We start from the raw sequence: 24910 nt of genomic DNA on the forward strand, positions 1-24910 counted from the left end.
CAGGCTTTGTTCTGACAAATCTATTAAGAACGGAAGGAAATGTTAGTCCTATTATGTGCAAAGTTAGGAGATTTAAATCCCCAAAGATCTCAAGTACACCGGTCCTTCTCAAAAATCTTGCAGTTGTAATTACAGCAAAAAGTAAGTGTTGACAAAATGGTGCAGATAAAGGCAGATCACATTTTGGACTTACAGCATTCATAATTTTCTCCCTGCTCCCTAGTTACAGTGTTGATTTATAACAGAACATTTGAATAAGGTGTTATGAACACTGAAGCAATGGCTTGTTCCTGAATTGATTTCTGGTCTTTATGTTGGTGTCATTCACACCCCAATGCCAATATGTTAAATGTTACCCCAAAGAAGTAAGTTGCCCTCTTTTGATTTGCAGCCCTTTCAAATACAACACAATAAAAAAGTAATGACGAGGAGAGAGAGAACATTTTATTTCTGTAAAAACCTGGCTTTAAATTGACTAGTCGGACCTAATCCACATTAGGCTTATAGAAAAGCAGAACCAACATCACGTGGTCTGCAGTACACAAACTGACTTTATATTCTGGCTAAATTATGGAGTAAAACTCTGAACCAATTCTTAAAATATCAAGCAGCAAGAAGAAACCTTGACATTTTTTTTAATTTTGCTACAAACCCAAGTAAGCCAGCTTTTTTTCTCAAAATTTTAATTTCAAATTGCTCAAATCAGGTTGATAAAAACATAGATCTAGTCTTTAGAAATCCTCAATGCAACAAAATGTACTGTTTTAGCTTCTTTGTTACAACCTCAAAACAGTCATGTTCATCACAGTTGTTTTTTTTTTTTAGCCCAAAACGTTTTAATTTTTTTACTTTTGACAGTAAAGCCATCAGGAAGCCAGATTAAGACAATTTTACACAAGTTTGGCGTAAACTATAAATTAATTATAGTCCTGTCGCGTAGGTTCATTTGTTAAATTGGGAAGCTGCACAGAAACCTAAACGATTTTGTGACTTGGGGCCAAAATACAAACCGCAATGGCTTTCAGTCTAGCTATGAGCCAAAGAATATATAGAAAGACATCAAAACTCTTATGTGGATCAGTGTAGTTTTAACACAATGCGACTGGCTGTGGTGTAAATGTAACCTTTTGTCTTCCTCTCTGGTATGTGTGAAGTGGGAGAGAAAAGAAAGAATTCAAGCTGTGGTCAATCAGGCTTTTCTTGAACAAAAAGAAATCACAGCAAATGGGGGGGGGAAAAAAGTCCTAAGAGCCAGAGGATTCATGGGCTAAACAACAAAACAAATTCATTCAACCCAATGATGTTTCCTGGTGAACATCACCCGTTTTACAGCACCTGAACCTTTTTCTGTTGCTTTTAGATGCATCTCTCACTCTCCCACCGGCCTGTACAGGCAAATGACAACTAAACAACAGCCAAACTCCCGCAGTTCGATTCAGAGAGTTCTTTAAGCAAATCAATGAGGGCGTCTCGACCCCAGATTCGGGGGGAAAAGAGGTCATTAGAAGAGGGAGGATGGGAGTGGGCCCAGGTTTCTTGGCCTTTTAGTTGGCTTTGGCGCGGAGCTGCGCCCTCTTGCCCGTCACAGCCTGGAAGCCAGTCTTGATGCTAGCGACGGAGCAGCGGGAGTGGCACGTCTCGCACTGCAGAAAGTAAAGACGAGTGTCCTTCTGCAAGATGGTCTCTGGGGAGCGGCAGGTGTGACATGTCACGTATTCCTCTGCAGGAAGGAAAACAATAATGAAGAAAAAAGAACAACAACATTTAGGACTTCAGGTCACATAGCGCTTCATTAAACAAGATAAGAAACTGACTAGAAGGTAAATCCTAAGGGGTACTGTGGTGGTGCAGAGGTTAAGCACAACCCACATAAGGAGGCTTTAGTACTCAATGCGGCCATGCCAGGTTCGATTCCCGGCCTGGTGACCTGTGCTGCATGTCTTCTCTCTTTCTTTACCTACTTTACCGTCTTAGCACTTTCAAATAAAGGCCACTAGAGCCAAAAACAGACAACCTTGAGACTACATTACCCATAATCCAATACCACTGTAGCTTCACAGTTGCTTACATTTGTAAATGAAATACAATTCAAGTTAGTTCAATAAGTAAATAGAGGCGCTTCCGACTTACTGATATATCTTCTCAACACATTTTCTATCTGTTTCTGTTGAAATCTGCCTTTGATCACAAGTTGGTTGTTTCCATCTATAGAGCCGCTGTTAACAGACAAAAAGATACAAATGGTTATTAAGTCCACACAAACACACCAGTGTCTGTTAAGAATTTTTAACAAGATGAACACCACATGCCTTGTTCCCAGCTCAGCCAGCAGAAAAGCGAGGAGATGTTTAGGCTGACGATGCAACCTGGGAGGAAGAAGGAAGAAGCATGAGGCCTCTCATGGGATGTTCACCAGCCTGGGTCAGTGAGGTAAAAACGACGACGATGGTTGTTGTGACTCACAGTTTACAGATATCTGTGAAGTTGACAAAGGACGTTTTCTTGGTTCCCACTCGAACCACCTGAGGGGGCTTCATCACAAACTTCCTCTTCTCCCCAGCCACCATGTCAGGGTTTTTCTCCCTCATGATGTTGAAAACTCTGTTTAGGAGCTGGGATAAAAAAAAAAACAACAAAAAAAAAAACACCTCAAACATTTGTTCATACGCATCACAACAGCTGTTTTTTAACTTGGAGTAGAGAACTGGTTTCTGGGTTTAGTTCTGTCCTTTTCCTAGAAAAAAAAGCCACCGACTGAGTAGAGGTTGCAGTCATTACGACTGCGTAATTTGACTTGTGGTTTTCTCCATGTAAAGCATTTCAAATACTTCTGCTTTTATTTGTGTCTTTCTTAGACATTACTCAGAAAGAAGCTGACGGAAATAATGTTGCTACTGACTGTGCGTATCCCTTACGTTCATCTTTCCAGTAGAAGGTATTCGATAGGAAGTGTTTCTGCACAGGCCTGTCACAATAAAATTTTGTCAGACAATAAATCGTCCCAAAAGTTACTGCAGTAAACGATAATATTGTTGTTTTGAGACTATTTTAATGGAATAGTGATGCAGAATCACACTCTCAAAGATTAATAAGCTTTAAATTCTAATTAACATTTAACCACTGGAACTGGAAGACATTTCAAATAGCCGAAATAAGCAAAACAATTATTATAAAGTCTCTGTAGATAAAACTTGTCTGTCAAAAAAAAAAAAAAAAAAGCTAGGTGGGCCCAACGCAAAAAACTGAAAGTCTTGTCATCAAATTTTTGGTAGAAAGACAGAAAAAAAAATACTTTTAATTAATTTATTCCTTATTGTGACATGCCTCTTTATGCACGTCTTTCATGGAATGATTATGTGTACCCAGGTTATTTTTCTTTTCTGAAGGAGCCTCCTCGCTCAGCACTTTTACCTTCAGCTGCGTTTTTCTTTTCTAGGCGGTGCTGCGTGTACTCAACTTCTTTTTGTGTCTCTTAGAAAGTACGGCACATCCGGCGCTTCTGCTTTTAGCTGGGAGCCGATGCTGCCATCATCTAGCCACACTATTCGATTGTCCTGCCACGCTCTTCTGCGTTTCATCTCAGCGTTCAGTTGTCTGCAGCGTTCATACTGAGCCTGATTTGGGAGGCGCTCCTCCCCGCTGCTGCAACATGTTTGCTTTGAAGGAAGGGATTGATGCTAAGCCCACTGACGCAATCAGCCTGTGTCGTCTAGTTCCTGTGCCATCTTACCTCGTCATACGTGTAGTCTCTTTCCGTGCCAGCCCACGCTGGACCCGTGGAGGAAATGAACGAAATTCCGTCATTATTCTTGCTCTCGTCAGTCTTCCAGAGCTGCAGACACAATGTGCAAACCTTGTAACACCGAGCAGCCTGCTTTAAGTCTTCATAACTGAAGGAAAGCTGCTGTCGTCTGTACCATCGTCTTTTTCCAAAGCCTCTCCCTCGTCGAAGTCGACTTTCTTCGACTTCTTTTTTTTGCTGGGAAGCATCAAATCTAGGTTGTCCTCCTCCGGCGCCTCAGTTTGCTCCCCTTCAATTTTCAGCTCCTGGTTTTTAAATCAGTGAGAAGTGAAACTTTAAGTTAAATGCAGAGCGAAAATAAGTAAAAATGTATTTTAAAAAAAGAAGGAAAGAAAAAGGAGGAGGTAAAAAGCAGTTTATTAGTGACCGACCTTTAATCCTTCTTCTATATCGTTCTCCACCCCAAAATTCTTCTTCGGTTTCTTCTTCTTTTTCTTCTGGTTGAAGAAGTTCAGGTCGTTCAAATCATCAGATAGTTCTAGAATGAGAAACAAACCCAGCTAAAAAAAACAAAACAGCCAAATCTATGTTTCATGAAGAGAACTGTTACATACAGCTGTTAAACGTAAAGCAACCTTCTTTCAAACCTTTTTTCCTGCCTTCATCTTCATCTATATCCACCTCCTTGTCCTCCCCGACCTCTGGCTCGGCCTCCTTGACTTCCACCTCTTTCGCCTCTTCTCCTCCCACGCCCTCTCCTCCTTCCTCGTCCAGCATGAAGGGCTTCTTCTTTTTCTTCTTCTTCTTGGTCATGTTGGGGTCGAAAATCATCTGAAAAGTGGAGGGGACCCAAATTAGGCACAAAAAAATCTTGGGATTTCGAGTTTTCATGCCTGTGACTATCAATGTGAAAGTGAGCGGGGCTACACGCATCATTACCTTGTTACATGTCACTTTATTTCAAATATCCTTAGTATTTCAGACTTTAATTTCCAGAGCTCATTTTTTAAAGAACATTTTTATGGCATAAATAATGAAGTTGAGTATTTATAACCGGCAGATATTTCTGATCAGTCTTTAAACTACAGACTCTACAAAAACAAAAGAGACGAACAGACGTTTGAATGAATTGAAAGATGGACAGGCAGTTAGCTGCTGGATGGAGGGACGTACGAATAGAAAAATAAATGACGAACAGATGGGTGGATGGAGAGATGAATAAACAGGTAGACGAGTCGCCAGAGGGGTGGATGACAAACGAACCCGTAAAAGTTTGAAGATTGTGTCACAATCTAGAGCTAAAGGCAACAAGAAAGCGTTAAGCGGCAAGAATGTAAAGGCAACATGTTACTGACTCAGTTTTGACCCAGTGGATTAACAGCTGGTTCATTGATTTTGTCTGTTTCAGTCGAGCCAAACTGAGCTACATCTGTGTAGCTGTTAGAAATGAACGGCTAGCAGCGCCGCTTCTGCTTAGCTAGCCTCTTTACCCGCTCAGTTTGAGCGACACAGTGGCAACGACACGGCGGATTCATTAGCTAAAACTAATTACTAGTCACCCACTCGGTGCGATAAACACCAGCGCAGCATCGCATTTCGCTGCTTTTTTTTTTTTTTTTTTTTAAGGCAAACACGAGTCTGACTAGCAGGCCCTCTGCTAGCCCACTTTGCGCCAGCCATGTGTGAGCTGCCGCGGACAGGGAGGGGAGCAACATTGCCGAGGCCCAAAGTCATCGATAAGGACCGATACATCAACCATCTGATTCCTGCGAAGGCTCCCGCACCGACACTGACTGAAGACCGAGCGGTCTGGGCTCTCTTACCTCGTCTCCCGACATGTTTGCGGTCTGAACGACAGAAAATGTAGTCAACTTTTCTTATCCCTTGATCACTTCCACACGTCTGCTCAGGGATATTTCTTGCATCAGCGCTGGGCATCGATGCGCATGTGCGAAGTCGCCAAACCCTGACGTCACGGCAAGAGAGCGAGAGAGAGAGAGAGAGAGGAGCGTTCAAGATCAAAACGTTACACCGCACTCCTGTGTGTTTAGGATTTGATCGTTATCGGGTCCGCAGAGCTATGTGTAAAAAAGATAAATAGATAAATAGATTTATGGACGGATGAGATTGATTTACCTTCCGTTTCCCTGTGGTGAATATTGGCATTTCCAGACAATTACTTTGTGTATGCATCTGTCCATCAGTTCATACAAAAAAAAGCCCATCCGTCCATCTTTGCAGTCGCTGGGTCAGCAGCCTAAGAAGGGAGGCCCAGGACTTCCCTCTCCCTCCACTTGTTCCAGCTCCTCTGAGGAAATCCCAAGGCGTTCCCAGGCCAGCAGTGAAACGTGGTCCCCAGCGTGTCCTGGGTCTTCCCCAGGGCCTCCTCCTGGTTGGACGTGCCCAGAACACCTCACCTCAGAGGCGTCCAGGAAACATCCTAACCAGTTGCCTGAACCACCTCAACTTTCTCCTTACGACATGAAGGAGCAGCGGCTCTACTCTGAGTCCGTCCCGGATGACTGAGCTCCTCACCCTATCTCTAAGAGAGAGCCCAGACACCCTACGGTTAAAACTAATTCCGGCTGATTGTAGCCTTGACCTCATTCTTTCGGTCATGACCCAAAACTCATGATCATAGATAAGGGTAGAAACATAGACCGACTGGTAAATCGATTGCTTTGCTTTTTGGCTCAGCTCTCTCTTCACCACGACAGACCGGTGCAGCGCCCGCTGCACTGCAGACGCTGCGCCAATCCGCCTGTGAAGCGGGAGATCGACTGATGGAAGAGAAAAAAAATATTTTTCTTTTTTTTTAAATAAATGTTTGCTTTCCAAACATTGTATTTCATATAAAACTCTATAGGCCCAAATCATGTGAGTTGTATTATATTAATATTTTTATGAATATAAGCAATATTCAAGTATTTGAAAAACATGACATTACAGTCGACTTCCTTGGCCTTAATATAGAGTCGTTGGCTCAAGGAAATATTAAACCCACAATGCATCAGTTCTTACCCGCTGACAAATAAGACTACCTATTAATGTACTATAATTCACATTAGTAAAATAATTTCTCCTTAGTGATCGGGCACCAAAACTAGGCTCCAGCCCAGGACCCACATCCTTGTAAATCCGGCCCTGAGTTTGACACGGTGATCTGGTTAACAGTAAAAACTAAAATTAAGTTAATTTCTGTTACTGTGTACAAATACTTCTTCCCTCTAATTTTCCAAACAGGATCCAATAGTACAAATTTGTTAAAGTAGTGTCAGCACAGGTGTGGGGAACATATGGCACTTATTAATAGCAATAAATTATGGCATAAAATCAGTAAGTTTTTGGTGTCAAAAATTTCCAAAGAAGCCAATAAACTGATGATTTCTTTTTGAAACCATGAATCATGAAACGCTTTAAAGTATTTGTATAAGTGATGTTCCATTAAAGAGGCATTAATACAGTTACCCAAGAACAAACTATGTGTAATCATTTTAAATACCCAAAACAAAATGACTTAAGTTCAGGTAAACCCTAAAATATTATCGCTACTTGTACAAGAGGTTGATTTTAGACTTTTCTTGCACTTTGACAATCTTCAGGTCATTTCAGGTTCGCACAGAGTTGACCTCTGGTTGCCTCACGTGGGCGGAAACATTCCTTTATTCAAGCTTCAAAATGACAGGCAAAAAAAGGGGTGACAGCAGGAAGAGATGTAGCCTTACAATTGGAAAGTTTCAGGTTTGATTCCAACTTCCTCCTGCTATGCACATATTGCCACTGGGCAAGACACTTAATCCCGAGCTTACCACTGATTTATATAAATGTGTGTGTGAATAAATTTGGTCCATTAACCATTCAGTGGTGTTTATTTAGCCATATGCTGCAACCGGGGAGATTTATTTCTTCTCTATTTTAGGTATTAGATGACTGTGACAATTGACAGAGATTAATCTTCCACAACAGTGAAGGAATTGTAAACTTTTAATGATTCTGTAAATAATATTTTCATCTGGATAAATAAAACATAGAAATGCAAACATGCTTTCCCATCTGTCCTTGTGTTTTTTTATTCTTTTGTATGTAAAAAAAAAAAAAGAAAGAAAAAAGAAGTCGTGACTAAAAAAAGAGATTTCTTTAAGCTCCAAAATGCAGATGTTGTGGATCGACTAATCAGAACTTCCATCTCGATGCAACCAAGAACGTGTGACAATAGTTTATTATAACTATTATTATTATTTTTTTTAACAATATACAATTTGAAACAAAACCCTTATGAGAAGGACAAAGACAGACAGAGCAGGATGAAGTGTTAGGTTTAACATCTCTCGTCTCAAGCCGTGCGGTGTGATCTGTATCGTGACTTCCCTTCTCTCTGCATGCTTCACACGACCTCAGCCGAAACCTCTCGACACAGTATATGAAAAAGAGATACATTTGAGATATTTACACCAAATAACGAGAACCACTGGCGAGGACGCCTTCTGGGGCTAAAAACGATGACAGGAGGTAAAGAGGAGGGTCAGAGCCCCGCAGCTTCAGACAAAATAAAGAGGTTACGGTTCTTGCAAACCCACACACAGATTCTGGAGAATCCTTGCCCACTGCATGCTTCTAGTTTAGGAGTAATAATAATAGTAATAAAAAATAACCCAAAACAAAGCAAAGGGAGTTAAGGAAACAAAAAATAATCAGGGAGTGAGCAACACAAATACAAACGTTGGAACAAGATCTTTATGTGAAAATTCTCCTATCAGCCTGAGATGTTCTGAACATCTTGGCACGCCAATCAAACGCTGCTTCCACTGAAATGGTTCCACATGGTTACGGGACAGTTAAGTTTTTTTTTTTTGTTGTTTCTTAAATCAAGGGTAAAAACAACCAGGTGACACTGAGATCCGACCTTCTCAGTAGGAACCAAGCGGCCCCGGGTTTTCACGTTCCTTTAGGGGACAAAATAATAATAATAAAAAATTAAAAAAAAACAGAGAGGGGAAAAAAAAGTACAGCATTGTTGCTTAATTGTAGTGTTACACAACGTCAACTCTCCTCAGACACACAGAAAACACTCAACATCCGATCAGTTCATTCTATCCAATTCCTCGTTGTTCCTTCCTCTTCCCCCACCAATCAGACGCAGGTTCGATGTGATGGGATGCTGCGTTTACATCGCTTCTGCCCAGCGCTGCAGGTCCTCCATGTCGTCCTCGTCTTCTTCTTTCTTGGCTACAAGGTAAAATAAAAAAATAAAAAAATTAGGCATATGAAAACCAGCTCTATTGTTCAAAGTCGCAGCTTGAGACGTGACTGCAACAATTCTGTATGGTCTCTGGAAGTTTTCAATTCTTTCCAGATTTTCTCCCCTTGGAATCATCTTTATCCCGTCATTGGGATTTTAATACGAAAGAACAATGATGAGTCCTGCGATGGCTATTGAATATTTGAAAAGGGTACACGTACTCAGCCCCCCCTTTAACACTGACACCCCTAAATAAAATCCAGTGCAATGATAAACGACGGGAGACATCAGACGAACAGAAACTGTTTCCTTTCTAGATTTGAAGCCGGACGAGCAAGCCTGAATCATAACCGTATTTAACTAAAGATTAAATAAAAGAAGCCTCACCAGGTTTAGAAGGTAATGAAGTAGAAGGCACGTTGGGGAGGGGCGCGTTCTCCGGTCCACCAATCTCCAGCAGGTTTTTGTCCAGCTCCTCTTGTTCCAGCTCGTCCAGCTCCGCCAGCAGCTCATCCTTACAAACGGGATCAACAGCAAAGATTAAAACCAACGCTGCCTCCCGCCAAGTCGCATGAGATTTAATCCAAAAGTTAAATCAAACACGGAAAAAGGGTGAAAGTGAGCGCAACGGCAGCGTTTCAAAAAACAGAGCATCAAACTGAGATTAAACCTGGTTCTCAAACAAGGAAATCTAGAATGAAAATCCTGAATCAGGATTCTTCGGGTCAGCTCACTGAGAAAGAACCCATTCAGAGCATCCTGGTGACTGAATACCTTCAGCTATGTTGAATTACTCTATGAATCAGCGCGTTTATATTCAAGGCCAAACCGAGACAGAGCAACGCCACAAGAAACAGGGTTCAACTCCGTTCGGCGTCGTGTTGGCTGGTGAAACGGTTCCCTCCGAGTTCTGCTTCACCGGCTGAACCGACTCACCTCGTCAAACTCCTCTCCGAACCCAACGGGTTTAGAAATGGCGTCGGAGATCTCCTGAGCCAGCTCCTGCTGCTCGGTAATGTCCTGCATCAGGTCGTCCACCTTGTCGATGTCCCTGATGCGACGACAAGAAAAGGAGGTCCGTTCACAAAAAGGTAAAAGGAAAAAAAGAGAAAAAAACCACAAAATAACATTTTGATTTGGTGGGAATAACAATAACAGCTCATCTCATTTCATCTCAGAAGTAATTCGTTAATTAGGCCATGAATCGCTGCGTTTTCTCTTACATGTTTTCATGGGCAGACTTCATGGCCTTGGCGGCGAAGCCCATGTTTTTGAGCACTTCCGTGTTGGTGTTGGCGTTTTCCAGCGCCTCCCTCTGGAACTCGATGGTTGACAGCGTGCCGTCGATCTGGGCCAGCTGTTTCTCATACCGCTTCTTTCTTTTCAAAGCCTGCAGCGCCGCTGAGGGCAAACAGAGCGCAGAGAGGCGTCAGGATTGACAGAGGCACACACACGGATACACGACCAGTTCTCAGGTGGTAGAATCAGGAATCATTTATTCCCAGAGAAGTTTTGCTTAGACAACCTAAAAAGGCATTTTAATTTAATTTTTTTTTATGAAGCAGCCTCTGATTGGGCTTCTGTTTTTTTTTTAAATATCAATATATGGGGCGTGCTGTGGTGGCGCAGGGGGTTAGCACGCCCCACGTTTGGAGGCCTTAGTCCTCGACGCGGACGTCGCGGGTTCGACTCTCGGTCCCGACGACCTTTGCAATTCTGGCAAATTTGTGACTAATTATTGCTATCTGTGCTAAGGATCTGTTCAAAAGTGAGTTTATTTTATTCCCGTCATTGCTTGTCACACCTCTACTTGTTATGAACTTTTTCATGCGTGTTCTGACTGTAAATAGAAGCAACTTCTCATTTATTAAGAGCAACTCATGATCTACCTTCCTTGACCGGGATGTTCTCTTGTCTTTTCCGATTTTGACAAGAGCTACAGAGAAATAGGTCTTTATTTTGTCACATTAGATCTACGTCCAGATTACTAAATATATGTTTTCAGATGCTGTGATTTAATTTTGTGCAAAGTATAAATTTCCTTTAGAAGATTTTCTTTTTCTAAATGTGGGAGTTCCCACATGTAGTGAATGCATTGAAATGTTGACCTTTTTCAATATTTCCAGTGTGAAATATACTTAAAACATAATGTCATTTTAGAAGGTTTGTGTGGCACTTGTGGCCTTTCTTCGCAGTATTCAAACAAGAAATGGCCATTGCCTATAAATTGGGCGCAGTACCTCACCATGCCATTCTGGTATTATTATTTTCTGATTGTTGGCTTTTAGTCAGTGTACACTGTATCTGGTCTATCAATAAAAAGAAACAACACCCCTACCGAAGCTTTACCTGAAGCCAAATGTACCCAATTAGAATAGAAAGGACATCTGGAAGAAACCGAGACAGATATTTATGTAGTAAAATTTAAGTCAGCTTCTACTTTAGACTTCATGGAAAAGTACCATAAAAAAAAAAAAAGAAACTTAATCTCTTCCTGCCAACAGACACGTACTTAATGAAAGATTTTCCTTCATCTGGTTACAGATTAGTTCTCGCTGGCTTTTCTTCTTTTGTGGATTTCTCTCAACGTAAGGTAAGTACATCTTGTACTTACTCACGATGGGTGGATTTTACTTTAGTACATGGACTGAGGTCAGTTTTGGTGTGAACTTGTATACTGCTTTTGTCGGTGTTTAACATCATGCCGAGTCATTATTTTAGACGATAAGGTGAGTCAACAACACATGAAACCACCGTAACTCTTGTGATGATGATCTCACCTGACACTTTATACATTAGACATTCTTTGTTCACCACTATTGGCAGGATTTTTTTTTTTATTGTAGAGTTCAGTTCCAGGGAAGGTTTTTAAATCTAGATAATAAATGTCAAATCATCATGTTACACATCTTTGTTCTAAACACAGAGAAACTGTGGTGTTTTCATTCAAGAGAGTAATACCAGTCGGTTCCTAGAGGTGATGCTCTATAGCCTGCTTTCTGACCCAAACTCTTAAGATTACTAGAACCTAAATGAGTCAGAATCTAAAATTATAGTGTGTTCCTATGTTTAGCCCGGAGTCGTAAAAAGGACAAACAGGAAAATATGAAGTACTCACACACAGCATTACAACACCTGTACGTCATCCTGGGCTGAGTCATGGTGTCAACCTTTGTTGAGCCGGAGCAGGAAATAATTACAATGGAGGCCAAGCACTGAAAGTACTCAGGCCGGCCGGCCGGCGCAGGTACCTTTTCATTTCACTCAGAACAAATGTTAACCCGCTACAATTCCTCCTATTGTCAGGTAGAAACATCAGGATGAACAACTGTGCTGTTTCTATTATACATTTCTCCCAAATGCGAGCTTTCGTTTAACAATCATCTTGACAATAAAATGTTAATGAGCCAGTGGAATTCAGCATGATGAGAGACAAATAAATCTGTCAGCCAGATATTAGAATCAGTCAGTTTTAGCTGGATAAATTTTGATCAGTGATGCGCAGCTAGAATGCTGAAAAAATTTATTTAATTTAATTTATTTATTTTATTATTTATTTATTAAATGTATTTTATCCCAGTTATTTATTTTAGTGCAGTTTAATTAATGCACTAAAACTAAAATCTTTTCTTGGTTCCACTAACCAACAGGATGTTATTTAATGCACTAGTTTGTTAAATAAAAATCTGATTCAGATTCGATACATTACATCTGAATACTTAAAAAGGGGTAAGTTGATCATCTCCAACGTATAACTACATTTCACAATAGAGTAGAAACAGCATTTATCGTCTTGCAAAGGAAAAATTGAGGTGTAACAGCATGATCATGATCAAATGTAAATCTTGAAGACGATGGTAAAAGTTTTTGGTTTATTAAGTTTTTTTTCCGAGCTTGCGCCAAGCCTCCTGTGGGTTAGCAACAGAAGTGAGTCAGTGGTGAAGACGGACGTCGTCCAGCCAACTCGCGATAAATTTGTACTTACCCATGATAGACGAAAAAAATAAATAATAATAATAAAAAAATAACTAGCTAGCTAACAAAGATATATTAGCCGTTAGCTAAGAAGTTAGCGCTAGCTTCTACCGCCTCGAGAACTCGCAGAACGCAGTGCAGATGTGCGCGCGCACAAACTCAAACTCAATGTCCCACGAGACAAAAAACAACAAAACCCGACATATATGAAATTAAATAGTCAAAATGTAAGACCTGGAATTAATGTAAAGGCCAGCTCACATTTTCTCCACATTCATGCCTTAATTAAAGATACATGAATTTCAGACTTTTTAAGTTCCTGGTTCACGCAAGAGTTCTTAAGATAAGACAAATCTATAAACAAATAATAATACTATAATGCATAAGGCATTATAGTATTATAATGCATGAAAATAATTGTGACACAATTTTTGCCACTTAGGGCTTTAATGCCTTTATCATTCTCATAGCTTTTTTTGTTCCCTTATTTTTTATTCCCTTATTTTGCAGGGAATAAGGGAAGACAAAGTGCTGCCATATTGGGAAATGTCTGGTCTAATGAATTATTAACACCCTAAGTGTTAATAATAACAAACCAATAACAATAGTAATAATACTATAATGCATAAGGCTAACATGGAAGCACATGTGTTTCTGTTGCTAAAAATCTTTGACACAAGTGTGACTTAATGTTACACAATATTGCCATCATTATTATTTTTCAATAGTCGGATTTTTGTCCTTGCTTTCAGATACTTTCAAGGTTACCTATGTCAAAATAAAATGAGAGGGTCTTTATAACAGTGTACGTAGAAGGTAGAGGTGTTGATCCGGGTGGAAACACGCCCACCTCTCTGACAGCTCTCGACCTTTGCCCTTAGATTTCGTGTACTCGTGAGCAATCTATAAGGAACACCTTTGACCATTTTTTCCGGATTTTAAATAGCCACTCGCTAATTCACCGCAAATATCATCACAGGGTTATGTTGAGAGATGAGTCGACATGGATGTCAAGTGGAAAAAAAAATTATGAACTCAACATAAATAAATAAAAAATACCAGCCTGTCAGTTAACCAGCTTTCCTGGGTGTCGACCTCAGAAAATAAAGCCAGCCAACATTTACGATGGCGACGTATAAGTTAGCCAATAATGCTAACGTGCTGGTTAACGTTTGACTTGTGTTGGTTGACCTGATATTTCACCACGAGAAGTCAGATAGTAGATGGAAATAACACCGTTGTCTCACCTCTCTTGTTTTTCGTGCCGTTTTTCTTTGCGATCTGCAGCTCCTGTTCGATCTTTTTCTCCAAAAATTCCTGTTTCTTCGTTAGCATCTCCTCCGTCTCACGGAGTTTCTGGATCGCCTCCTGTGCGCTCGGTCCCTTTCCCCCTTTTCCACCTCCTCCAAATATCTTGCCGAACAACGACATGTCTAGGCTGCTACAGGACCCTCGCTGTAAAAATGGCTAAATAAAGCAGAGCGTAGGAGAAACCCAGGCTCTGGAAAGGCCACCTCGCTAAAACCTACCCCGACACTTCGCCCAACCTGGAAGGATTGTTGATGTTTTTCTACTTCCTGGATAAGGCCCGATGACGTCTGTTGCTAGACAACAGTAGTGGGCGTCGCCTCTGGTCTCTCTTGCTCCCTCTGCTGGATAATTATCGCAACTGCCAAACAGACAAAAAGGTACACACGGTACCTTGAAAACGCATTCAGTGGAAAAGTGAAATTAAACGTTTATTCACGTTAAACATTTCATGCGGAGAAGACACAATGACGCTTCCGTGAAAAACCCCCCGCAAAAAACACAGAGTTTAAATGAAAAGAAAAAAATATCTTTATATAAAAAAAATCTTTATATAAATATACATGTGCAAGACAACACAAATATAAGAAATATAAGCTTAATTGGGATACTATATGACAGATTTAAGCAAAGTACAGCATAATTGTTAAGAGAAAGATACATGGTGTTAAACAGTTTTGTACATCTATATTGGTTTGAAGGCATGTGAACATCTATTCCTACGTGAATTCATATTCAGACTGTGACTGGACCATTCCAACACATGAATCTGGTTTCATCTAAACATTATAACTGTGATTGTTTGTTTAGGATTTCTGTCATTGCTAAAGGTAAACCACTGCTTCCGTTGTTGCTTTATTTCAGCTTCCAACAGCTTTTCTTCCAGCACTGGTCGCATCAATGATCGAAGCATGTGAAGAACTTCACTCTTCTTTGTTAAGGTCAGTATTTCTGATTCACCAGACAGAAAAATGGCCTCCATGGGAGATTTCCCAAACCCAAACCACTGCTGACCAGAGAACAAAAAGCATATATATATTACCTTTATGACCTCCAAGACCTTAGAGAAAGTACTCCATGAAAAGCAAAAGGGGAACACTTTGAAAGGTTGCATTCTGTTGTACAAAATTAACACAGCATCTCATAAAAAAGAAAATTATACTGCCAAGCACAGTAGAGCAGAGTGTCAATCTAGGGCTGTCTTTCTGCTTCAGAGGCTGGATGATTTGTTGTGTCGGATGGAACCACAAATTCTGCTCTAGCAGAATGCAGAAAATCCTGAATGAGAACATTAGCGCTTCAGTTCAAGCAAACCTGAGTTATGCAACAGAACAGTGATCCAAAAACACTTACAAGTCTGATTGGCTGAACTAAAAACAAAATGAAGGACTTGGGAGTTCTTCCACAGTGCTGCCAAAAACGTGACAGCAGCTGCACTTCTTAGAATTTCTTTCATTAGGTAATTACTTCTGTCACACACAGAGCCAGGTTGGTATGAGTAGCTCCTTTCCCCTTAATTAATTAATAACTTAATATCTGTATTTACTCAGGTTATCAGTTGTTTCAAGATCTGAAACATTTGTTTGAGAGAAAACAATCAGTTTCTACAAGTGGGCAAATCATTTTAAAGCACTAAAAGTTTACGACCCATTTATGACCCAAGTTTAAATTTATGACTTCACACACAGACTGGAATCCACAGTCCATTAGGGTAAACACACTCACACAAATAAGAACCAGCTGGGGATGAGGGGAGTTTATGTACTGTAATTTATTATGATGCTACATGATCCATGGTGGCTCTTCAGTTCTTTTCTTGCTTTACTACATGTTTGATTATTTATATATACATACAAAAGAGTATCAGATGACTGTGTGATTACACTGCTGTGACTGCACCAATGCAGGAGTGGTCTTAAGCGCAAATACCTTTTTATTATCATTTCCTTTAATGTAGTGCGTATTAACAGGTCAGTCCCCACAGACGGCCACGCCCCAAATATCACAGCACCTCCATCTTTAAAAAAAAATGTTTAAAAAAAGACACATTTCTCTTTATTCTTCCTGAAACAGAACTGATTTATAAAGGTGGGTGCATGATGGTCGACATGAAGCAGCGGTTACCACCAACCGGAGCCGGATGGGAAACAGAAACAAGGAGATGAAGAAAACAAAACAGTTCAACCGATAAAACCCCAAGACTAAACTGGTCCCTTTTGAAAACACAGGCCGTGCTTGAATTTCCAAACTTAATAAATAACTAAAACAGCAATCGTGATTCAGCTATTTCATGCAGGCTGCAGTATATTTGAAGATCATAAAATAACTTCTATAACAACACAAAAAACAAAGCAAAGGTGGACGAAACTGATTTTCTTAACTCTGGATTTCCTAGAAGTGCATCAGCCGAGTCTGCAGGACCTGCTGTGGATTGAAACCGTTTCAGAACTGATTCTAGACATCAAACTAATTTATAGCTTTTTTTTTTTTTTTTTTTTTAAATAGATCACCGTGCATCTTAAGTTATTCATCACAATCCTTTATTAAGTAATAACTTTATTAGTGGCCCAAAGATTTAATTCGATTGAGCAGATTTCTTGGTCTGGACAGAGAGCAACATGATTAATAATTGTAATCTTTTTTTTGTTTTTTTTCAGTGAACATTCCCCATTTTCTGTTACAAACAGGAAACTCTTTGCAGCCCCATCACATTAAAACATCCACACACACACACAGCTTCTACTGGCTCATACATACAGTATACATATACTTATATATTTATATATATCATTTTAACACTTCACTCTTTAGAAGACAAGACACAAAGTTTGCATTCAGGAAAAAGAACAAAAAGTCTTTCAATGATTAATTTTGTTCTTCTGTCCTGCCAGATCATTAACAACGAGTGGAAGAGACGTGATAACGGAGGTAAAGACACGAAAGTGAGAAACTTTCAGAATCAATGAAAGACTTTAAACATTCAGCCAGCATGAAGCCACTTCCACACACCGCTGCAAGATGGGGAAGATCCTTTAGGAAGCAGAGATGGACGGAGAGAAAAGATCAAATGCAGGGAACAAAAAAATAATAAATCAAAGAGAAAACAATAAAGCCTGGGACAAAAACCGCTGAGCCTTGTGGTTTAACCGGGCCTGCCTTCCTTTGTTGACCTTCTACACTCGACTCCCTTAGATACAAACTTTATAGTTTGTCACTAATAACGTCCTTCTTTCTAATCATTTGGAGATCATGTATGACAAAATTCTTCCTCTGCTGGTGACATCACAACAGGCAGAAGTTACCTGGTTGGAGTACATCCCTTTGTGATTTTCGTCTAGTTTTTAACAAATTTACCCTCGAGGGCCCCGTTTCAGAAAGCAGGGTTAAAGAGCCCTGAGCAGAAGGTAGGTACTCTGAATAAACCTACCCAGATCGGTGATACTCTGGGTTTTCGGTTTCGGAGCAGGAGATATCAACTAGGCAACTCAATTCTGAGTCAAGTTACCGATGAGTTAAGCGTCGAGCGCGGCCAAACGACGAAGACCTCATCAATGGAAGGCAAATACCGTGATTCCCCATGGCAACGGGAGAGAAAAACAATCCTGAAAGTCTGTATTTCTCACCAACAGAATTAGAAGTTTTACCGACGGTATAGAAAGAATATAAAAACTTTTCTTTTTAAAAATGGCAATGCTGTTGCAAAATTGCATTAGTTAGTGGGCAGAGAGTCAATGTGCGAGGTTCAGCAGAAAATATTCTTGATGTTGTTTAACTCGCATCAAGAGGAGGATAATTTTATTTTTCTTAACAAAATATCAATCTCTACTGTACTTTGAACAGCTAAAACTACATGAATAGAATATGCTTAAAGTGTTTCTACAGTCTACATTTTTGCTTGCACTGATATCTGGAATTCTGTTCTTTGTGTTGTGAGAACCCCACTCACCTGGGCTGCACATGGTTTTCAGATAGCGAGCAACTTATAAGTGTTCAAGTCACAATGATCTACAGTCCGGTAGTGGGAGAGCTCTTGTCTAAAAAGCTTCTTTATAAAACATAAAATTCATCTTAAACCTTTATTGATGCCAATAGCACAAAAGAGAAAAAAGCTTATGTTTTATCAAGCGGCCCTGCCAGGGCCTGACAGGTGAAGACACACACCTCTTAAATTAGAAATCTATCTGAGGTGACTTCTGCTATATAACAGTTTAGATGCTATAGTAACAATCAGACTGAATCCCACTGGCACTAATATGAATAATTAATGCCAATACTGAGCGGGGTTGCTTCAAGAAGTAAGCTGCGGTGGCAAGTTGACTCGGGACAACGCCTATCTGGCTTTCTGAAATCAAAAACCCAGAATATGCTCATAGTTACTCCAGAACTTCATCAAGATTTTCCACTTATCTTGCTTTCTGAAATGAGGCCCAGATGTGGTTACTTGCATTCTACTGCAAAACTTCAAGATGTTTGGAGACAAACACACACACGTCCACACACACACAAAGGGATGACTGGAGCGATCGAGGATTAAAAATACTTTTGAGCCAAATACCTTAAAAACACAACAACACAAACAAATATGTGGTAAGGATAATGCATTTTGTTAGGAAATTAGAACTTAAAAGACAGAATTCAAGTGCAATCACCGATTTACAGAATTGCTTCATTGTCCACCTCTCCTGCTGAAGTTGCAGTAAAGAGCTGTTGCAAGGAGGTGTGGAAAACAAACCCAGGCTGAGCTTAACCAGTAAGGATTTTACCACCAGAACTGGAGCCGCCAAATTCATTTAGATTCTTCAAAAGCTGGGAGAAAGTTAGCTATTGAATCGGATGCAAACATCACGGTGAGTACCGTAGAGATGAATCACCAGGAAGACAGATTATAATCAGCCTGGTTCTACTAGTTAATCCCATTATGATTGTTAAAGTGCAGCCTAACACCATAATTTCAATAAACAGCAGAGGGAAGAAAGGGAATTTTTAAAAAAAAAATTAAATTACAGCCAGTTAAGAGCTTATGCGAGTTTACTTGTCTGTAAACTATGTTGGGTTGGCATGTGTTTTCAGATACTGCATGCTCTGCCACAGCATGTCATGATACTAGTCGAGGCATTGATTCTTTTTACAAATGGCTGACATGCACTGAAACCAATCGATTGGAAAAATGTGAACAATATAAATAGATCCGTACCAATTAAGCAGCATTAACCGCCACCAACCTCTAAAGACGATCAATGGATGGCTATCAACAGCAGCGTCCATCATGGGAACCATGGAAACTCCGTCTGCCCCAGTCTAACCTTCAATTTAGTTTTCTTATCTTGTTTGTATTCCTCAGGGAGAACGTTACTATGAGTCTGAATTTACACCTAAAACCTGCTAAATGTTGCCCGATCACCACAGCGTTCACTAAAGCCAGCGGCTCTAACGTCAACCCTTATTACCTGGTGTTAGGTCAGTCGCATCGTTAGAAAAAAAACAAAAAAAAAAACATAAATTGTGAAGTCCAGCAGTGGAAAATTATACTTTTTTTTTTTGTTTTTCCTCAGCTGTATTTTTATCATCATTGCACAGTTGTTGTTGAAGGAAGATAAACCCCTGGCTAGTAGCTTAAAATGTTAAGAAAACAAGAAAACAGATCAACATAAACCCAGAAGACATCCCCGTTGCCGTCATTGGTACGTGCCCTTTAAGACACGCTGTCCGTCCCTTCGTTCCTGCGTTCGTCCGTCCGTCACTGTGCTCAGTCTGTGTCTCTAAAGGACCAGCTTGCCAATGATGGCTCCAATCACAAAGAAGAGCAAGCACAATGCGAGGACGCGGGTGCTCAAGCCTTCATCCTTCGTCATGGCCGTGCTAGCCACGGTGTTGGAGTGAGAAGCAGCAATTGGTGAAATCTTTCTCTTCCGCACACCGTCGTCCTCCTGAAGCAAAGAAGAAACACACAAGCGTACTTGGAGGCTGTAAAACCCAGAGACTGGAGGGGAAAAAACAAACACCACAAGAAAGGAAGGAGGACTGAAGAACATACAATAGGAAGAAAGGAACAAAAGTAGGAAAGACACAAGCAAGGAGGCGCAGAAAAAAGGAGAGAAGACAGACAATTTGGTAGAAAGTAAGGAAAATTGAAAGGAGGAAAAAAAAGGAGGATATTGGGGAGATAAGAAAAATAAAGACCCAAGAACAAAGGAAACTGGGTAGAGTGGAAAAAAGGAAAAACATGAAAGATCCAAGAAAGAAAGGAAGGGCATAAGTAAAAACAGAATAAAGCACAAGGGGAAGAAAGGAGGGAAAGCACAATGGACAAAAGGAAATAAGGAAGGAAAAGAGGACAAAGAACATTTGAAAAAAAGTAAGGTAAGATGGAAATGAAGAGAGAGAGAGAAAGAAAGAAAGAAAAAAATACAGAATACTGAAGGGGGGGCAGAAGAAAATACAATAGGGAGAAAAGAATGAAAAAAATGTAATAATGAAACAAGGAAGGAAAGGAGGACTTGAAGGGAGAAGACCAATAATGAAGGACTTAACATTTAGACAATCGAATAGGGATTAAAAGCTGGAAATACCAGCATTCCACCTATACTCTCATTGATATTTATTGTATAAATATGCATTTTCCTCTAAATTAAACTTGACCAAATATTTACTTTAGCCTTGCTGAGGCTGAGAAATACTGTATATTTTCCCTAAAGGGAGAGAGGATGGAATCGGCCTAAAACTGTTGAAGCCACCGTTTCAGCGCGTCTCACCCGGATCTGTTTGTTTTCTTCTCGTAGCCTCTGCACCTCCACCTGCAGCTGCCTGCACTCCTCCATGATCTTCTTCACCTCCCCGTCATCCAGGGAGGCGCTGGATGACTTGGGCAGCGCAGAGTGCTCATTCTTAACAGAGGTAGAGGAAGACACAGGTTTGATGCTTTCACTCTCATGCTGCGGAGAGAGAACGGGTGGGGGCGGCCGGGTGGAATGGCGGTGAGGGAGGAAGAAGGGAAAGTGGAATAAGGAAAAAAAGAAAACATGCCGACGCGGCGGGGAGTGAGATCCAGGCACAAGACGTATGAATACAAACATCATGTAATGAATGACTCAGGACACTGGAACAATACTGAAAACATGACAAAAATCTATTTCATTAACGTGTGACATTTATTGTTGAACTCATTAGAGAAACATCAGTTTCTCTCAGTACAGTGTGAATGACACTTATCTGTGTTTGAAAGAAATGTATGCAATGGCGAGCAAAAATATCTGAATGTGGAAAAAAAAAACTAACTCTTACTTACAGTTTTGTCATTTCCTATAGGCATCTCAAACGCACATCTTAACTTTGAGTCCATCAGCTCCTCAGGTTTGGCCTCCTTCCACTGCAAACACAAACAAACAGGATTCACTTGTCATTCAGTCAGACGTCTTTGATAGCAGCTAAACTGTTGTCCTCAACTCTAAATAACATCAACAGAACTACATTTCTGCACATTTTTATTTCAGGTGAATGTACAGACTGAAAGAGACAGAGGCACGCTTAAATCCATCTTTAGGTTCGTGAATCAACTTCCAGCTTAATACTCACAACTCCTTCCATGTCGGTCATGTCTCTGGGAGCCAGAATGGACTGCACCATGAATTTATGCTTACTCTTCTCGTTGGGGTCGTACTCAAATGGCTGCAGCATGACTGTGGAGCAGAGGAGATGATGAAATACAATCAAAACTGCTCATATTCTACAGCTTGGAAATATATAGATGCCTTGTGAGGAAAGATTTTGAAATCTACACCACAGTGTAGCCAGACTTTTAAAATAACAAACCCTAAATCTAACAGGAAGAGGACAACTTGAGGACACTGGAAACATGGGCTTAAAAGAAAAAAACAAACACAAATGAAAGCTCTAAAAACAATTTTAAAAAAGAACTAACTTGTACTTTCTATTTTTTAGCCATTTGTAATCATCTTGTTGATCTAAAATACTTAGTTTGTGTTAAAATGGTCTAGCCTTTTATAGAGCTAAAGACTCTGGAGGAAACTGCATCTTTATAAGAGGAGGCTAGCAAGAAGGTGTCTACAAAATACATTTAAAATGGTTTCTTTCTTATATATTACACATAGATACTATAACCCTGGTTTAGACATTAGGTTTAGGAGGCTTTATGTCTGAATAATTCATAGGTTTGAGTTAAGCTGCTTAAAACACACACAAACACTATAACTTCTAAAGTGATGAGATGAAGCTGAGAGAAAAAGCAATCACAGTAAACACAGCAACAGCTTTTAAACACATTCAAAGTTGTTGCTGAATGTGAAACCATATTTCAGAAGATCATAAAAAATATTAAAATAAAAACGGATCAACACTTTTATACTTCCTGACAAGCTCTGCCATTTTATGTAATAAAAGGCTCCTGACAAAAAAGGATTTATCATTTCAAGACTTCAACGTAAAAGTTGTATTGTGCTAGTTACTTTTCTTGTACCTTTGCACATTAGGTAGAACTCATAGATATTTTAGTACTGTTGCAGGATGAAATGATCAATAAATACAACATTGTGTACTCTCAGTAGAATCAAATGTTTCTTTAGATGGCAAATGTCACGTTACAAATCAGGTTAAAGCTCCATTCAGAATATTAAAACTTGTTACTAGTATGAGGCGTTGGCACAATTTTTCCACGTAAATGAAAAATTCAACCAAATATGTTTACAAACCAGAAACATTTATGGAGGTTCCAGAGTCAATGACGCCGCTGTTTGGACGCACACAGTATCTGCGAGGTGCAGTTGTCTTAACTTTGAAACAAACATTTCTGTCTGTGGGGTTAGTGAGCTTCAGCGTGGCGGTGACAACATCTGTAAATGGGCCTGCAGGGGGATAGAAAAAAAACCAAAAACCTTGGTGACTTGAGGGTATGTGTGTTAAATGTCATTGAAATGTAAAAGTTGGATTTTCACTATTGTGAAAAACTTAATGTAAACAATGAAGAAGATAGTATTTGAATGTCCATTAACTTGTAGTTATTCTTTCTCAAAGAAACCAATCAATTTGCTAGAAAAGGAAATCAGCAAGTAAGATATGAGAAATTAAGATTTTTCTCCATCCATATATCAACACAGAGAACTCCAGCATTTTCAGTATATGAAATGCATTCAATAGAATGTAATGTGACGCAATAAATAAGACATGGAAACACAGTTTACACACAGATGAGAAGGATCTAGTAAAACAACTTTGTTCTCAGTTTATTTTAAGCTACAACCAATATCAAAAAAAAACTCCAGCATGTTATTTTTTATTCAAGTTGTATTATTATTATTGACAAAAAAAAAAAAAGACATCAGTATGTGTAGGAAAAAAAACAAAATCGCACTTTAATGATAAAGCCAAAACAGCAACATCTTTAATATTTATGTTTAATGCCCCACCCTTAGTTGCAAATTGAATGCAGCAGAAAACAAACACGGAGGGAATCAAACACCTTCTGCTTTCTCTTGGCCTTTAAAGTCTGCTTCATAACTCGTTTAAAACTTCAGGTCATCTGGTGCTAACAACACTGACTGTGCTTTCTGCACACTGTTAACACAAAGCATCACTAACTGTGTGTGTGTGTGTGTGGGTGTGTGTGTGTGTGTGCGTCCTCTCTAGGCTCATCTTAGCATTCAAGGATCTGCAACAATCAATCAGAGAGCACCCCCCCCCCCCCCCCATTATACTGATCCAATGAAGCTAGTCCAACAATTTCCAGAGCAACAGGAGACAACGACAATCATCTGGGAAAACAATGATCATTAGTAAAACACACGCAACGTCTGATTTTACAACAAGCCCGATTAAATGCAGCAAATCAGGGAAGGAAATCGGGTTACTTAGAAATTAAGAGTGAACGATAAAGCTTTCAGTCTGGGCTTTCAAGCTTAGGTCATTGAGCAATAAGCATGGTAATGGGGCTAGGCAATGACAAACTCTTTGTAGAAAATGCTAGAATATCCGCTTCTTGGTGCGCATGTGTTCACAGCAAAGCCTGTTTAAACAACTGTGCTACACATTAGCCAACTTGTGAGTGTTTCACAGCATCGGAAAATGAATGGTAAAGTAAAGGAAGCGTATAAGATTATTGTAGTAATGGTGTGGACGGCCTGTCCTGACGCTGCAATGACAGCTAGCAATTTACCCGGCTAGTTAGAGCAAATAAACGCCAACAGGTTAACTGTTTCATCCGTCACCAACTAAGAACAAATTTCAGCCATCTTTTGAAGACACAATGAGAAAACAAAACAATAAAAGCTGACACAGATACTGGCTAACGTCTAGAGCTAGCTGCCTAACTTCGGCCCTGCCCTCCGCCTTAGCGTTACCTCTGAATTTGAGTTCCTGTTGCGGCTCTAGCACCAGGACTTGTTCTTGTCTGGCCATGTCCCAGGACTTCTGTCTATTGTCACGGCGAGGACAACAATATAATACCACAGAAAACCTTTAGGAAAGAAAAACAACGGGCTCCTGGAGATAACACAGCGGTCCTCTAAAGGAAGCACAATCACTCAGACTGATAGGCTTGCTGACTGAGTGCCACCAACAGCTGCTGGGGAGCTAACTATGCTAGCGGCGGCGGCGACTAGAGGAAGGAGGAGCCTTAGCGTGGTGACGTCGCACGA

At 40.1% G+C, this 24910-nt stretch overlaps 3 protein-coding genes across 4 annotated transcripts; all 3 read right to left on the reverse strand.

Moving 5' to 3' along the window:
* Window positions 1-422: 422 nt before the first annotated feature.
* Window positions 423-5706, reverse strand: eif2s2 (eukaryotic translation initiation factor 2, subunit 2 beta). The gene is made up of 9 exons (XM_032571085.1): window positions 5566-5706; window positions 4390-4573; window positions 4174-4280; window positions 3892-4047; window positions 3731-3823; window positions 2464-2612; window positions 2310-2366; window positions 2131-2216; window positions 423-1720 (listed from the first exon to the last, which is right to left on the reverse strand). Exons 1-9 carry the CDS (start codon window positions 5578-5580, stop codon window positions 1545-1547), a joined length of 1023 nt encoding a protein of 340 aa, XP_032426976.1. The 5' UTR covers window positions 5581-5706; the 3' UTR covers window positions 423-1544.
* Window positions 5707-7708: 2002 nt separating this feature from the next.
* Window positions 7709-14546, reverse strand: LOC116725215 (charged multivesicular body protein 4b). Its single transcript, XM_032571123.1, has 5 exons — window positions 14204-14546; window positions 10205-10382; window positions 9918-10032; window positions 9369-9495; window positions 7709-8968 (listed from the first exon to the last, which is right to left on the reverse strand). The coding sequence occupies exons 1-5, from the start codon at window positions 14385-14387 to the stop codon at window positions 8907-8909; spliced, it is 666 nt and encodes a 221-aa protein (XP_032427014.1). The 5' UTR covers window positions 14388-14546; the 3' UTR covers window positions 7709-8906.
* A 1473-nt stretch (window positions 14547-16019) lies between these two features.
* LOC116725197 (vesicle-associated membrane protein-associated protein B-like) lies at window positions 16020-24877 on the reverse strand. 2 transcript variants are annotated; one of them, XM_032571112.1, is made up of 6 exons: window positions 24614-24877; window positions 22970-23122; window positions 21837-21940; window positions 21550-21630; window positions 21017-21148; window positions 16020-20191 (listed from the first exon to the last, which is right to left on the reverse strand). In XM_032571112.1, exons 1-6 carry the CDS (start codon window positions 24669-24671, stop codon window positions 20024-20026), a joined length of 696 nt encoding a protein of 231 aa, XP_032427003.1. In that variant the 5' UTR covers window positions 24672-24877; the 3' UTR covers window positions 16020-20023. The 2 variants fall into 2 exon arrangements, with proteins under 2 accessions (XP_032427003.1, XP_032426996.1); XM_032571105.1 differs by having other exon boundaries at window positions 21017-21196.
* Window positions 24878-24910: the final 33 nt, after the last annotated feature.

The sequence above is a fragment of the Xiphophorus hellerii genome, chromosome 1, assembly GCF_003331165.1.
Source record: "Xiphophorus hellerii strain 12219 chromosome 1, Xiphophorus_hellerii-4.1, whole genome shotgun sequence".
Classification (NCBI taxonomy): Eukaryota; Metazoa; Chordata; class Actinopteri; order Cyprinodontiformes; family Poeciliidae; genus Xiphophorus; species Xiphophorus hellerii.

Bases quoted from the DNA above. Each gene is read 5' to 3' on its own strand.
- eif2s2 (XM_032571085.1), bottom strand. The intron at 2,613-3,730 runs GTAAGATGGCAC...TTTTTATCCCAG, and splicing joins GAGACTACACGTATGACGAG to CTCCTAAACAGAGTTTTCAA. The intron at 2,367-2,463 runs GTGAGTCACAAC...TCTTCCTCCCAG, and splicing joins TTCACAGATATCTGTAAACT to GTTGCATCGTCAGCCTAAAC.
- LOC116725215 (XM_032571123.1), bottom strand. From the start codon at position 14,387: ATGTCGTTGTTCGGCAAGATATTTGGAGGAGGTGGAAAAGGGGGAAAG. The intron at 10,383-14,203 runs GTGAGACAACGG...GTTTGCCCTCAG, and splicing joins CGGCACGAAAAACAAGAGAG to CGGCGCTGCAGGCTTTGAAA. The intron at 10,033-10,204 runs GTAAGAGAAAAC...TCGTCGCATCAG, and splicing joins AAGTCTGCCCATGAAAACAT to GGACATCGACAAGGTGGACG.
- LOC116725197 (XM_032571105.1), bottom strand. From the start codon at position 24,671: ATGGCCAGACAAGAACAAGTCCTGGTGCTAGAGCCGCAACAGGAACTC. The intron at 21,941-22,969 runs GTTTGTAAACAT...TCTGCTCCACAG, and splicing joins AACCTCCATAAATGTTTCTG to TCATGCTGCAGCCATTTGAG. The intron at 20,192-21,016 runs GTGAGACGCGCT...TCTTTGCTTCAG, and splicing joins AAGAAAACAAACAGATCCGG to GAGGACGACGGTGTGCGGAA.